Source organism: Pleurodeles waltl, chromosome 1_1 (assembly GCF_031143425.1).
Source record: "Pleurodeles waltl isolate 20211129_DDA chromosome 1_1, aPleWal1.hap1.20221129, whole genome shotgun sequence".
NCBI lineage: Eukaryota > Metazoa > Chordata > Amphibia > Caudata > Salamandridae > Pleurodeles > Pleurodeles waltl.
In genome coordinates this window covers 57,492,719-57,508,575 of record NC_090436.1, presented here as the reverse complement: position 1 = coordinate 57,508,575, position 15,857 = coordinate 57,492,719, and the positions used below count along the sequence as shown (strand labels likewise).

The following is a 15,857-nucleotide window of genomic DNA, read 5'->3' as shown; positions in this document are numbered from 1 at the left end:
TTGCAGTGGCGGATAATGAAGCACATTAGGGTTATTGGCAGACCCCTTTCCTTTCCCCAACCAGATCTGACTGTAGTGGCAGATGTGTCACTCCTGGGCTGGGGAAGCCATCTAGGAGAGATGGAGATTAGAGAACTCCGTTCTCTGGTGGAATCTAAACTCAGTCTACTGGAGCTTCAGGCAATCTAATTGGCACTGAAAGCCTTTCTTCCTTAAATCAGGGGAAGGTGAATACAGGTGTTAAAACACCACCACCACCATGTGGTACTGCAGTAAGCAGGGTGGCGTCGTGGACCCTATGTCAAGGGGCTCTACCCCTCTGGACATGGATGAAATACCATTGCATTTCCCTAGTGGTTCAATACCTGGTGGCTTCTCTAAATGCCAGACCGGACAAACTTAGCCGTTGGTGCCCGGCGTATCACGAATGGCAACTCCACCCAGAGGTGAGGCAAGGTCTCTTTCAAAAGTAGGGAGGACCTTGTTTGGATCTGTTCTCCTCTGCAGAGAAAGCACAATGTCAGCATTTTTGCATGCTGGAGTTTCCAAGACTGCTCTCGCTCAGAGACAGTTTTAATCTTGAATGGGCCTCCCCTCTCATGTAAACCTTTTCACCAATGCCACTCCTTCCCAGAGTTCAGAAGAAGATCAAGAACGACCGGTCCCAAGTCATCTTAGTGGCTCTAGATTTGTCCAGGAGAGTGTGGTAACCAGAACATCTGACCCACAATCAGGCAGCCACTTTGGGGGGATCTTTTGTCACAGCACCAGGGTAGGGTCTAACACCTGGGCCTGCACAATCTACACATTCATTGGTGGAGCTTGAGTAGCAACAGTTGACTTTGTTTGAAGTACCTCCCAAAGTAGTGGGTGTCATCCTACCAAACAAGCATCCTTCTACAAAATCTGTTTGCGCCCAGGCAGGTCGGTGGCTTGGCGTGCCACATGTAACACAGACCTATTGCAAGGTACACTGTGGGATGTGCTATTGTTTATTCTGAATTTGACCCAGTAAGGACTTGCAGTGGGCATTCGTGCAGGTTATTTGGCGGCTCATTCTGCATTTCTGCGTTTACAGAGCCAACCATCTTTGTAGTCTGAGCCATTTCCGTCATCCACCACAAGGGAGGTACTGCCTTGAGATCTAGTCTTAAAATGAGAAATCTGTGGTAAGAATTATCCTTCAGATGAACAAGTTACTTACCTTTGGTAATGCTCTTTCTGGTGGATAGTCTATCTAGCCACAGATTGCTCACTGCCCTCCTGCCCCTACCATCCACTTACGCATTCTCGAGAATAGACACTCTTCTATCTAAAAATATCCCACATCAGACATCCGCAAACTTGCACGAATAATTAATAATAATAGAAGATGATGTTGGCTCACTTTGATTGTAAATGTTTGCGGTTCCAGTCTTCATTTACGGGGTGGAGTGAAATCTATGTGGAGCCACACGACCCCACAGGGACACAATAGCTGAAAAATCTTCCAGTCTGGTCCCTAAGGATATTCTACAAGTGGAGAATCTGTGGTTAGAGTATCCACCAGAAAGAGTGTTACAAAACGTAAGTAACCTGTACATTCCATCTACACAATAGGCCAAAAGAGGCCAAGATTCTGAGTGAAGGTCGGCACCCAAAGCCCCTCCACCACCAATCATGCTTTTAGCAGAGGTTGAGAAGCTGTTAGGTGAGCCCCAATCAGATCATGGCTCAAACTGTAGCCCGACTAGCACCCTGCATATGTGAGGGTGTGACACAAAACTTGATGCCTCATAAGTGTAGAACCTCCTTCTTTCCTCACCCCTCCATATTTTTCTTACAGCTAAAGACCCCTGCTACTTCTGGTTTACATGAGGTAGCGGCATCTCGCCATTCTAGATCATTTCTGCTTTCATTGTTTTCCCTGTCTTTTTGCTTCTGACCTCTTGTTTTAATCCTGTGCTGAGTTTCGTATTTGCTGGCTTTAGGACTCTGGGCACTTTACCACTGCTGACCAGTGCTAGAGTGCAAGTACTCCCCATGTAAATAGTATTGGTGATTGGTTTCTCCCTGATTGGTATAATTGATTTATTAGTAAGTCCGTAGTAAAGTGCACTATGTATAAATCAAATGCTACTGGTGGGTCTGCAGCACTGATTGTGCCACCCATTCTGTGCCTGTGCCCGCCTGTGGAATGCACGTCTGGGTCAGGATGACAGCTGGGCTGCTTGTGCATTCACTCTAGACAGGCACACGGAGGGAGCTGAGGTGCGCCCTGCATATCCGGATGGCCCCCACCAGGCTGATGGGTCTTCCTGAGCTAGAGTGGTGGGAGGAGCTGACACTTGTACCTGAATAGGGCTGTGCCTTTCCTTACACAAAGCAGTTTCCAACCCCCTCAAGTGTGTCTGGTGCCAGGGCAGGGAAAGGCAGGGTTGTGTGCACTACAGAGACTTCTCTTTGAAGTTTGCCTACTTCATAGACAGAAATGGGGATAAGTACTGGGACTCTGACACACAAAGTTAGAACACTTCTACACTGAGGTCATTCTGCCAGGAAGAAGAGCTGGATGCTGCAGGAGGGACTGTTACTCTGCTTGTTGCTTTGTTGTGCTGGTCTACTGCTTGCTGCTTCTGTCCTGGGAGTGAAAGAACTGGACTTTTCTTTCTACATCCTACTTTCCAAGGTTCTCCAAGGGCTTGAACTGAGCTTGCCTCCTCTTATAAAGTCTCTGGGCCATCAAAGACTTCCTCTACCAACACCTGGGCTCTCTTGCTGAGAGTCCTGACTTGCCAAATCCAGTTCCTGGGCCCTTGGAATTAAGTACATCAACTCAAGAGCAACTTCGGAACCGCCGCCGCTCTCCGACTCCGCGTCTCTGCCTGCACTGGAGTCGCTGTTGGATTGAGTGCAATGACTGTGACCTGCAACACAGGCCTGACGCAGCCGCAGTGCTGCCGCAGTGCCACCACAGCATGAGTTTCCGAGTGCTGTGTCACTGATGTCCATGACGCCCGACTCCGCCGCAGCAACTATGGCCCATGGTGAGATTGTGACACCGCAAAGCCAATGCCTTGCATCTTGACCTTCTGGATTCGTTGACCCCGTCTTTTTGTAATAAACTGATGCCTTGCCACCGACGCCTCATCACCTCCCCTGCAACCTTAAGGAACTGATGCCTCACCTCCCCTGCCTAGCATTAAGGAACCATCGCCTCACCTCCCTCATAGCAGTAAGGAACCGACACTGCCCCAGCTCCAGCAACATCTCACCTCCCCGACTCTGTGTGACGTCTTTGTTTCTTTATCTTTTTCCCCAAGTACTGTATCCAGGGTCTATGTGACTCCGTGACCAACCCACACTCCCTCGCGAGTCGCGTCAGACTGTTGGAAGCGGCTCCGTCAAGATTCCGTGATAGCCCTAGTTGGAGCTATTGTGTTTCTAAGCACTATACTAAGACTTAATCTTTGAAAATTCTTATCTTTACTTGTAAATGTTACTGCCCTGGCTCCAGCAACATCTCACCTCCCCGACTCTGTGTGACGTCTTTGTTTCTTTATCTTTTTCCCCAAGTACTGTATCCAGGGTCTATGTGACTCCGTGACCAACCCACACTCCCTCGCGAGTCGCGTCAGACTGTTGGAAGCGGCTCCATCAAGATTCTGTGGTAGCCCTAGTTGGAGCTATTGTGTTTCTAAGCACTATACTAAGACTTAATCTTTGAAAATTCTTATCTTTACTTGTAAATGTTGGATTTTTTGTTTCGGTCTTGTTTTACTCAGATAACTATTAGCTATTTTTCTAAACTAGTGTGGAGTACTTTTGTGGTGTTTTCACTGTTACTGTATGTTTGTGCACAAACACTTTACACGTTGATTCTGAAATAAGCCTGACTGCTACCAAGCTACCAGGTGGGTGAGCAGGGGTTATCTTAGCTGTGTGTCTCCCTTACCCTGACTAGAGTAACACGTTTTCTGTTGCTTTCTAATAGCCGTTTGTTCTCTCCTTAGCACTTTGCTTATGTGTTCATTTACATGTCTCAAGTTTAGTCCATTCTCTCATTTATCCGCGGACACCTTTGGCGGCAGCCATGATAGGCCTAGTTATTTCCTCTTACACTGCTGAACCTTACCTTTGTAGAAATGTCACCAGCAACCTTATATGACTTTCCTGCCACATTGTATCTTAATGCAACATTAACTTCGACTAGAAAGGTTCTATCTTAGTATCAGGAATGTTAAATAGTGCATTTTGCATGATACTCCAGGTGCCCTACTCCAGGGCCAGTATGCATGGTGGTAAGGGTGCTTTATTTTGGTCTATCATTGGTGAACTTATCTTGATCCAACTTGTTCCGTCCTCGTACATATTCTTAGGCCAGCGCACAACTGAGGTCGGGGTCTCTCTCTCTCTCTCTCCCTCCTTCCTCCCTCTCTCTCCACATATGTCACTATCTTTCTGCTCTACATATCCTATCTGCTTCCCTCTTGCCTCTACATATCTTATCTATCTCTCCCATCTGTCTGTCGGCTCTCTATATCAGACTTTCTCTTGGACATTCCTTCTCTTGGTACACTCTATCTCTTTCCACTCTAACCAAAAGCTGTCTCTCTGTCTCTTCTCTCCCCATCCACTAGAAGTGTGTGAGAGTTTGCACTCCATTCCTTGACAGTTAAAGCGTCCCATGCTTCTAGGCAAGGGAAGTGCTAAAAAAATATATAAGCATTTTACCTTGATCTGTGGTCTTCAAGGAAGACTTATAGCACTTGTAGAAGTGTTCCCCTAGTAATATGTTTATATACTTACCCCCAGGCATGTACTCTACCTACAGCAGGAGTCTATCATAGACACTTAAAAGAACTGAGCTCTCTAGACACCCAGAGGCTAACATGGGAGCACTGGCACATGCAATGACAGGGATCTGAAGATACAGGGAAGACACAACATAAGAAAGCATCTCCAGTGTTCGGAGAGTACTGACAGACATTCACCAAGAGAAGGCAGACTTCTCCAGTGTCTAGGAGCATAGTCAGCCAGCCAGGATTAGACCTCACCATTGAGTGGAGTTACAGTCACGCATTGCCATCACAGACACAGAGCACACTGGAGGATCATTACAGAAGCATACAGCCCTCCAGTGACTCGAGATGTAATCACCTAGGAGCAACAAAGGAGTGCATCCCTTCAGTGATCAAAGGATACAGTCATCCAGGACCCGCCTCACAAGTGTAAACCCCTCCAATGACCTTGAGAAAGCCATCAAAGGACCACAACAGATACACAGAGCCCTTATGTACTGCAGGTATAGTCTCCAAGGGATCACTACAAGAGCATACAACTCTCCAGTGACTGGTTTTACCTTGGCACTGACAGGTGTACAGCCACTCAGGGACCACCATAAACACACAGAGCTCTCCAGTGCTGTCAGCCAGGGAGCACCAAAAAACCTATTCCACTAGTGACCTGGGGGGAGTATTCATCTAGGGATTGCCTAATAATTGTAGACCCCTCCAATAACCTGGACATGCAGTTATCCCTGTACCTGCAGCAAATGCACAGAATCCTCCAGTGACTAGACGTAGAGTCACCAAAGGACTGTCTCGTGCGTCTAGAATCTTCATCCACCTTGGGGTACCGACACATAGAGAGCAGTGTATCTGCATAGAGTTCTCCAGTGACTTGGGGGTAGTGTCACCTAGGAACAGTATGATGTAAGAAGTGATGAGAGATAGGTATTCAAGTTGTAATTGTAATGGAGATTGTAATTATAATGCTAATGTAGCCAGATGACAGTATGGGTCTGTGTGTATACCAGGAAAAGGAGGATAATCCGAGAAAGACCAGTAACTCGTATAGCAACATGCCACTGTATGAGCTTTTTTCTGTGGGAAGGGTCTATAATTCCTCTACTAACAACCGTATGTTTTTTTCATTTGCAGAACAATTTCCCTGCCAGCAGCCCTGATCGTTTACAGGACCTCAAGTCAACAGTGGATTTGCTGACCAGCATCACCTTTTTTCGAATGAAGGTCAGTGGGAGGTATTTGGCTGAGTGGTTGCACTGTGCATTTCAATACTGTATTTCAAGGTGTGTTTACTTGCCTGCCTGCATTTTAATACTTTATTTCAAGGTGTGTTCACTTGTCAGCATGCTAGCAGAGCTAAAGCTTAAATACATGAGAAAATTAGGATTTACTTCACAATGAGCTAATTAAAATGGGCTGCAGATGGGGAACCTGCTGGAAAAAAAAAAACATTGTTGATATAACTTCTTTTAAGTGTGTTTAATGAACTTGTATTGTTGCTAATGGGCCTGGCTAAGAAACTAGTAAGCAAAAATGCTGGTAGTTTTGGTGTTTTAAATCGGTATGTATGGGACAGTTAAATGTCACACTGACCAAACCTGTGAAAAGCAAAGTTTATGATGGGTACTTCTACCTGTAGATTTCTCACCCCTTGAATATACCTCCAGTTGCCAGACTGGTCTGGAAACCGACTTCCCATATCTCTCCCATGATGGTAGGTGGGGCACCAGCTTCATATCAGCATCTTAAGTGACGTCTCTGGGGTGTTGTAAGGCTCATCTGATAGAGACTTCTAGTTGCAGATTCCTTACCTTAGAATTTTCTCCCATGCGTCAGACTGGATCCGGAGATTTTTTTCTTCGAGCAATACCCTTGCGCGTCATTGGGTGGTAGTCGCCGTGATGACGTCGGAAGTAGTACATAGATATGCCGCCTCAGCGCAGTGACATCAGTTCTTTTCTTTCCTCGCCACTCGCTGATCCGGAGAGAGCTACCCTAGGTCAATTTTTGACTGATTTCGACTCTTTTGTCAAGTTTTTGGTGAAGTTTTTGGTGCGTCGAGGATGTCCCCAAAGACCAGCTTCAAACCTTGCAAGGACTGTCACCGCATGAAGTCGGTGACAGATACACGTCGGGTCTGTTTGTGGTGCCTGGAGTGCGACCACGACCCGAAGTTGTGCTCCAAGTGCCGGGCCATGCACCTCATTTTTGGGCAGACCGACCCCGCAATGGCGCCTTCGGGCCCAGGGCGTTTGGTTGGAGGGCCATGGGTTCTGCGCTGGCAGCTCCAGGCATCGAAGTCCCCTTTCGATCCGCTCTCGGATCCGTAACCTGGACTGGGCACAGGAGTTGGGCGATGCCAGTGGTCTGGATACCTTTCCAGATGCTGGCATGCTGTCTTCTCCTACCGTGGCTACGGTGGAGGAAGCTACTTATTCCAGGGTGGTCAGTAGGGCGGCTGAGGTCTTAGGCCTTGAGCTGCTTGCTGGTCAGGTCTAATCCCCTGATGGAGGTGCTTCAACCAGGGGGTTACACCTCTGAGCCTTTTCTCCCTTTCAATGAAGCCCTCACCAATGTCCTTTTGGGTACTTGCTCCTGACCCAATACAGGGGCTCCTGTGAACAGGACAATTGCACGCCACCATCGGCCTGCCCAGAACAACCCTAAATTCCTGTCCCAAAACCCCATGCGACAGTCTAGTTATCCAGGCATCCTCATCTTCTGGCTCATTCACTTCAGCACTTCCAGATAGGGAATCAAAAAGCATGGATCAATTTGGGAAGATGATGTTTTCTTCCTCCAGTCTAGCGCCGCGGTTAGTGAACACTGCATGCCTTTTGGCCCTGTTATTCTCACTTTCTGTGGGATACGGTCGCGCAAGTTCTGTCCCAGATAACTGAGGACGCCCATGCTATTGTCTCCAAAGCTGTCAACAATAGCAGAGAGACACAGCAAAGTTCACTATCCAATGTGGGCTGGACACAACCGACTCGCTGGGTTGATTGGTTGCGACAACGGTGGCCTTGAGATGCCACGCCTGGTTATGGATATCTGGTTTCTCAGGGGATGTCCAGCAGAGCCTTGAGACGTGCCCTTTGATGGCTTCCATCTCTTTGGAGACAAGGCGAACTCAGCGCTGAAGAGGCTACGTGCGGTCCCTCGGCCTTTCCGCTGTCCCTCGTCCCCAACAGTCTGCCTTTCGCCCCCCTTTCGTGGGCATGGATGGAGCTCCCTTTTCTTGTCCCTTTCCCAGCCACTGTGCCACCCATGCTGTTTAGCCGCTGTGTGGCGGGGGACGCGGAATCCCACTTGGTTGTGGGACTGGGAACCAGAGGTCTGCCCAGTCCACCTCTGCCCCTGCTACAGCCTCCAAATCCTCCTAGTCCGTCCCCTCACTCTGGTCCAGTTGGCGGCAGGATTCGCCATCACCTGCCCCACTGGGAATCCATCACTACGGACAGGTGGGTTTTGGCAGATCGTTCGAAGGGGCTACTCCCTCCCCTTATAGTCTGCCTTGATCAGCCATGCCTCCATCATGCAGTCGTATATCGGAGGATCATTTGGCACTTCTCTGCCAGGAAGTCGCTGCTCTCTTGGCCAAGGCCATAGAGAGTGTCCCTGCACCAGAAGTAGCTCGTGGTTGTTATTCCCGCTACTTTCTGGTGCCCAAAAAAGACAGGGGCTTACATCCTATCCTAGACTTTTGGGCCCTCAATCTCTTCCTCAAGAAGGAGAAATTAAAAATGCTCACTTTGGCTCTGGTCCTATCTGCCTTGGACGCAGGAGACTGGATGGTAGTGTTGGACTTGCAGGATGCTTATTTCCATATTCCCATCCTGCCTGCCCACAGACGTCACCTACGATTTATGATAGGTCATGAGCACTTTCAATTTACCATGCTCCCTTTTGGCCTTACCAGCGCCCCTCCGGTGTTCACGAAAGTGATGACTGTGGTTGCAGCTCATCTGCGCAGGTTGGGGGTTTCAGTCTTTCCCTACCTCGACAACTGGCCGTTGAAGGCGAACTCACCCCAGAAAGTTGTCGCCCACCTTCAGACTACGGCAAATCTCCTGCACATGCTGGGGTTCACTATAAACGTGCCGAAGTCACACCTGACTCCCTCTCAGATGCTCCCTTTCATCTGAGCTGTTCTGGACACAGTGCAGTTTCGGGCCTATCCTCCCGAAAAGCGAGTCCAGGATCAGGGGAACAGCATCAGGGGAATCTCACCGACACGGTTCAGATCTCAGAGGGAACTGCAAAAGATCTGCAGTGGTGGTTAGTGAACTGCGATTGGGTCAGAGGCAGGCTTCTCTCCCTTCCCTAACCAGATCTCACAGTAGTGACAGATGCATCACTTCTGGGATGGGGCAGCCATCTGGGAGAAGTGGAGGTCAGAGGCCTCTGGTATCCTGCAGAATCCGGACTCCATATCAATTTACTGGAGCTTTGGGCAATCTGACTGGCATTGAAAGCATTTCTTCCTGTTGTAAAAGGGACACTGGTGCAGGTGTCCATGGACAACACTACCGCAATGTGGTACTGCATCAAGCAGGGTGGGGTGGGGTCGTGGACCCTTTGTCAAGAGGCCCTGCATCTCTGGACATGGCTGAAACAGCAGGGCATAACCCTGGTGGTTCAACACCTGGCAGGTTCTCTGAACGCCAGGGCGGATGAACTCAGCCGAGCTTCTGAAAATGAGCATTGATCCTCCGATTAGGCTGCCCCTTCGGGAGGATCTTCTGTCGCAGCAGCGGGAGAAGGTTCTGCACCCAAACCTGTCAACTCTGCGCCTTCACATGTGCAGATTGAGCCACCGCAGTTGATGGCTTTTGACCTTCCTCTCAAAGTCTGTAAAGTTAATTTGGCAGCCTGGCGTCTTTCCACTAAAACTATGTGCGCCTGCCGTTGGAAACGTTTGTATATTATTGTGCAGAAAGATCTATTGATCCTCTTTTTGCTTCTCTTTCTGATATCCTTCTCTTTATACTATTCCTTGCCCAGCAGGGTTCTGCCTTGGGTACTCTTAAGGGCTATCTTTCTGCCTTATCGGCATTCCTTCGGCTGCCTGAACAGCTTTCTCTGTTCAAATCTCCCGTTGTTCATAGATTCCTCAAAGGGCCTGTACATATATTTCCCACTACGCCCTTTGTCATGCCTCAATGGGACTTGAATCTTGTCCTCACATTTCAGATATGTGCTCCTTTTGTGCCTTTACATAACTGTCCCCTCTGGCTGCTCACCATCAAGACAGCCTTCTTAGTGGCAATAACATCTGCTAGGAGGGTGAGTGAGATGCAAGCTCTGTCATCTAAGCCACCGTATCTCACTATGTATCCAGACAAGTTGGTTGCTTGGAACATGTGCCTCTTTTCTTCCCAAGGTGGTGACCCCGTTTCATCTGGGTCGGAATATCACCATGCCCACCTTCTTTGTTCCACCGCATCCCTCTAAGGAAGAAGAGCGACTCTACCGACTGGACTCAAAAAGAGCATTGTCGTTCTACCTTGACTGCACAAAAGAGTTACGGGTAGATGTCCAACTGTTTGTGGGGTACGTGGGAGCAAAGAAGGGTCGGGCAGTGCAGAAACAAACCATTTCACGCAGGGTTGTTCTCTGCATTAAGATCTGCTATGCACTGGCCAAGAAGCAGCCTCCTGAGGGTTTGAGGGCTCATTCCACCAGGGGCAAAGCCGCTACCACTGCACTCGAATGAGCTGTTCCAGTCCTGGATATCTGTCGGGCAGCAACGTGGGCATCCTTGCACACTTTTGCAAAACACTAATGCCTGGACAATTACGTCTGGGGAGACGGAAACTTTGCCCGTTCGGTCCTAGAGGACTTTCCAGTGTGAGAAGGTTTATCTGCAGCCCACCGCCAGGAGGTTATGGCTTGGGTATCTATTCTGATCAGATGACCAAGTTACTTACCTTAGGTAACGCATTATCTTGTAGAGACTATATCTAGCTGCAGATTCCTTACATCCACCCATGCCCCCCTGCTCTGAGGATTTGTCTAATAGGGTTAGGGTTGGGGCCCTAGTTTGCACAGACGAACTGTTGGTTCTATCCATTACTCTGCGCTTCTGGCGTGAAAGTTTGTGGGCAAAAGAACTGACGTATGCGCGCCGGGGTGGTGCATTTATAGGCGACCGTGACATCACAGACGGCTCCAACGATGCCGACGACGCCACGCGGATTCGAATGATGCCACACGACGGCGTGCAGAGAGTACTTCTCAGCAAAAAAATCTGGATTCCAAGTTGACGCCAGGAAATTCTAATGTAAGGAATCTGCAACTAGAGTCTCTACCAGATAATGCATTACTGAAGGTAAGTAACTTGTTCGGTAAGTCCGGTTCTTATCAGTTGCTACTTAGAAATTCTCCTTTTAATGGTGATGACCTGTAAAATACAGCATAAACATAAAATCATAAAATTTTGGATATTTCATGTATATTAACCAAGAATGTGTCCACATGCACACTCGGTGAATTCTGTGGAGAGTGAAGCCGAACTCATGCCATCATTACACAGGGTGAATGATGATGTCGCAAGGTAAGATGAACAAGTATAAATACTGTGTCAAAAATAGAGCAGTCTCTTACCCTCCTAGATTCAGGAACAGGCCCCTGGGAGAACCTGGATACTTCTACTTCCTAACAATGATGTTCTATGAAAAAAATGTAAACACCACTCGATGTAGTGAGAAACGCTGTCAGTTTAAACCTGTCAGAAAAAGCTAAACTGTGTAGCAATAATATAGATACATTGTAGGGTTATTATCCCTGTAGGCTTAATTATAGGTTGTGCTCACAAGACCACAACCTAGCTAAGGCAGTGTAGCCCCTCGATTAATCAATATTGTATATTATTTGTTGTGTACTTAATGTCAGTTCCTCAAAAGTTTGAAAAATTTATGGGGAATACTATGACCGCTCCCGCCAGCGTCTGAATATCCTCGATGTCAATGGATAGCCACCATACTAATCATAAAAACTACACATAGGAATATGACAGCTGTCATGTGCTCAATGAAAACTGTCAAGACTGTCACAATTGTTATGTTACGAAAAAGCTATAGGAAATACTATGACAGCGTCTGAATATTTTCGATGTCAGTGGATAGCTACCGTGCTAATAATAAAAACTATACGTAGCAAAACGTCAGCTGTTATGTGCGCATTGAAAACTTTAAAAACTGTCACAATTGTTATGAAGGCTCCCACCAGCATCTTAATATTGTGAATGAGATAAAATAGCCAACACAGTTCCAATGCCACCTACATGCAAGAGTATGACGGCTCCCGCCAACACACAGCAGTGGTTGGCATCACTCAATTGTTCAGAAAGTGTGTTGACTCCTGTAACTGTTGACACCCCACTGAGCCGTAAATATCAATAGGTTCTCTGTGGAGGTCTGTGCACATCTCGAAGTGATCCAATCAAGTAGTCTGAAGACAAAAATGACAGCCCCCACAAGCATTTGTATGCTGTAGAGCAATCAAGAAGTAGTCTCCGTGACGTCAGAAACAAACTCATTATGAATCCTGCGACATACATAAGACTGTACCAAGATGTCAGCTGATGCCCCCAACAAGTCCGTAAACCTAACAGAAGCAGTGTTGCAAATATGCCATTTTAATATGGCAACTCATGCATGCACAAGTAGACTTGTTAGGAGCAAAGCGGAATCTCAATTAAGGAAAAGCAGGAATAGACCTGTTTAAAGTAAAGCGGGATCCCAGTTGGAAAAATCGGGAGCCCCGTGGTACTCACTGTGCTCCTTGAAGTAGTGGTCTGCTTTACCTACGCGTCATCCACAACATTGACTGTATCGGCATTCAATGGATGACCTGGTTTTAAAGTGGGAGTTGCGGCCATAAAACATTGCAAGTCTCATGGCGGCCATCTTAAAAGGGTGCACAGGCAATGGATATGAAGTCATGGTTGATAGTCCTCACCACTTAATGTTACAAAAAAGATTTTTGCCAGAAAGGAACATATGAAAAAGAACAAAAAAGTATTGCCAATGAAGCAATTAACAGGAAGAATATGGGGGAATAACTTTTATGTCCTTAACCTACTAGGTAAGGCGAAAAAGTAAATAGTAGCGATGAAAACAACTGACTTAAGTAAATGATAGAAAGGACCCACCGGGAAAAATATTAGCTTAAATATATTGTCCTGAAAAAAGTTATCTATACTTCCAAAGCTGACTTATAGTTTCCCGTACCCAGAATCAAAGGAACTTTCTGATAGTATAGCTGGAGCTCAGTGGTTATACTCTTATCACAGGATGCACCATTCTGCCCACTCCCAAGATGGCGAGACCCCTCTCTGGGTGTACAGACTGCACAAGTCCACCCCAGGGTGTGGCTGTCTCAGGGCTACATGCCCATGGGGAAACTGATTTGGCATCTGGTTACCCCTCTCTGCCTCCTGTGTCATCATATCTACCTCTGCAATGGGGCAGAACACTCCCTCCTGGTGCTACACATCTGCCCTTCAAAAGCAGCTTCAACTTTGAAGCCTGCCTTCTGAGGCTAACACACGTGGTTTCTTGAGGGAGGGAGATGACACCTCCCTGGCCTGCAATCCCTCATTGTTCTCCTTCCTGGGAGTCATTAGTACATCACTCCAGCGGTGCAGAAAGTTGTTTTCGTGAAGCAAGCTCCATGTGTGCCCGGTAAGGCGCAACAGTTTTAAAGGCACAAAGTGGCAATTTTTCTAAAGCTGCACACTGCAACAAGTTACACTAAGTTCGACTTGAGATACAAGTCGGGCTTAGTGTAACGAGTTGTTTGATACCTTCCAGTGTCAGCTTTGGTCGCAGTGTTCACAAGTTAGCACAGCGGATGGGCCAGTGTAACCTTGCACTTGACAATTGGGTGACCAAGTCTTTCCACAGCAAAACTGTTGTTTTGTGTGTTTTACTGTCACAACACTTAAAGCACATGTCCTGCCTGTGTCGCATGTTGCACCCTGCCTTTAGGGCTCAGTAGGCATACCAGAGGTATAACTTATACTCATGTCAAGGGGAGGTGGTGACTTTGCCATAGCTTTCAATGGTAAAGCCGGGCTAGCAGCGCACAACTGTTCTACCAGTTTGGAGTGGCAGACTGGGGGACTTGTTTTTCTTGGGTGACCTCTAGTGTGGCACAATCAGTGCTGCAAGCCCTGGATACCCCTTTAACTTACATGCCCTGGATTCCCTTTACTAGGGACTTACAGGTAAATTAGCTGTTTCTAATTGGGTACAGCCAATTTGAATACACTTCAGTGTCAGGGCAGGACAGGTCAGGGTCTGGTTAGCAGGCCTCAGTGCACTCTCAGAACTGAAAAACTTGGGGTTGAAGATACAAAAAGAGAGCTTTCTTTACATAGGCCGTAAGGCACTCATGTTTGTAACTAATATTAATAAAAATAAAACAGTCCATGTTTTGGGGGTGGGTAAAAAGCACTTAGGTTTTGGAACATACTTCTCCTGGGAAGGACTAGGTGGCCAACCATCCAAAAAGTCGATAGGGGGGGAATGGTCCAGGGCCTTTGTCGGAACGTGCAAAAGGAAAATGAATAGAGCCCTTCCCTTCATGAACAGAACTAGGAGCTGAAGGAGCGAGCAAGGAAAAAAACACCACTTGGTCTGGGGAAGGAGGGCTAGTGATAAAACCTCTTCAGTGGCACAGTTGCAAGGTGACGTCATGCAGGGGGCTGGCAAGAAAAGAGGTGAAATGCGTTTAGGCTAAGAAAGAATTCACAATGTGACCTTGAGGCAGAACTGCCTCACAGTTAACCGTGACCACACCAAAGGAGGCACACAGCCTTTACCAGCAATAACACCAACGTAGAAATCGAAGTCTCTAAAAAGGAGCTGGGTGGCACACAGTGGTGCTTCATCTCATGAGGAACTTTCATAAGGGGATTTCGGAGTAAATAAAATAATAATTAATAAAAAACAACTTAACTGTGCTGCTGCGTCCACCTGACTCCTCATCTCTCCTGGTGGTGCCAGGCAGTCCCTGGGACACCAGCACAGGCTCCCCTCACAGTCCTGGCGCTGCTCTGATGCTATACGAGCGGCTTGGTCTGCGGCTCAAACAGTGCATTGGAGTCTGTGCAGTTTCTGTGTTGAACATCTGGGTTGAAGAGGCTGAAGTGCGCATGTCAGTTTGGCTGGCCTAAGACTGCTGGCCAAACAGAAATGTGCACTCCACTTCAGCCATGGCCCGGCCTCGCCCCGCCCTGCACATGCTGGGGGAGCCAGCAACTGAAAACTAAAATAATAAAATATTGTTTTATTGTTAAGCTGCCAGCTCTTAGCTAGTGGGGCGAAGCTCCTTCACCATTGCAGAGGAGCAGCCCCTGGATTTGCAAATGTTTTATGACCTGCTGTTTCTTATCTTGAGCCATATGTTTTGCTTGTTGGAAATGCTGTACCAGTGGGAGATTGATGGCTCCATTATAACATATTCTGTTCTTATGCTGTGAGATTCTACGGTGAATACATTTGGTCGCTATGCTTATGTAGATTTGGCCCATTGAGTACCAGATGGCGTATACCACGTGAAAGAAATTGTAATTAGTATTAGAAGTGTTTGAGAAATGTGTACTTGCATGTGTGGAAGCTTTGGTGTTGAACGTGTTAATCCATTATGCTGCAAATTCCTGTGCGTGGGAAGGACAGTTGGTAAACACTCTCGGCTCCAGCCTAGTATTCTTGTCTGTTTTCAAAGGAAAAAAAGGGGGGCTCTAGATTGTTATCCCAATAACTCAGTGTCTGCCAGTTGGATAAAATAACCTTTTTGAGTTTGTTATTTGAGGGTTTGAATTGGGTAACAAATGTTACCTTACATGATGAAGCAGTTTTGGTCCTCAGAATAAAGAGTGTCTGAACAAAACCAGGCCCTTTTTCAGACTTGTGAGGAGACGTTTGGGATGCTCTCTGCGTTGGGAAATGAGTGTCAGATTCCCTAAAGCAATCGTTTTTTTTAGTGCTGTTACACTCTGTACATAAAAATTGCCAAATGGTAAATTCTCATGGAAACTAGAATATAGCAATGTGGAGTTCC

General features: G+C 47.2%; 1 protein-coding gene across 2 annotated transcripts in view; it reads left to right on the top strand.

The window, feature by feature from the left end:
• Positions 1–15,857, top strand: part of UNC13B (unc-13 homolog B) — a 1,359,370-nt gene that overhangs the window by 1,040,723 nt on the left and 302,790 nt on the right. For both annotated transcript variants that reach the window (XM_069212466.1, XM_069212457.1), the window contains exon 22: positions 5,922–6,011. In XM_069212466.1, coding sequence (XP_069068567.1) covers positions 5,922–6,011 — 90 coding nt within the window. The remainder of the gene's footprint in view (positions 1–5,921; positions 6,012–15,857) is intronic.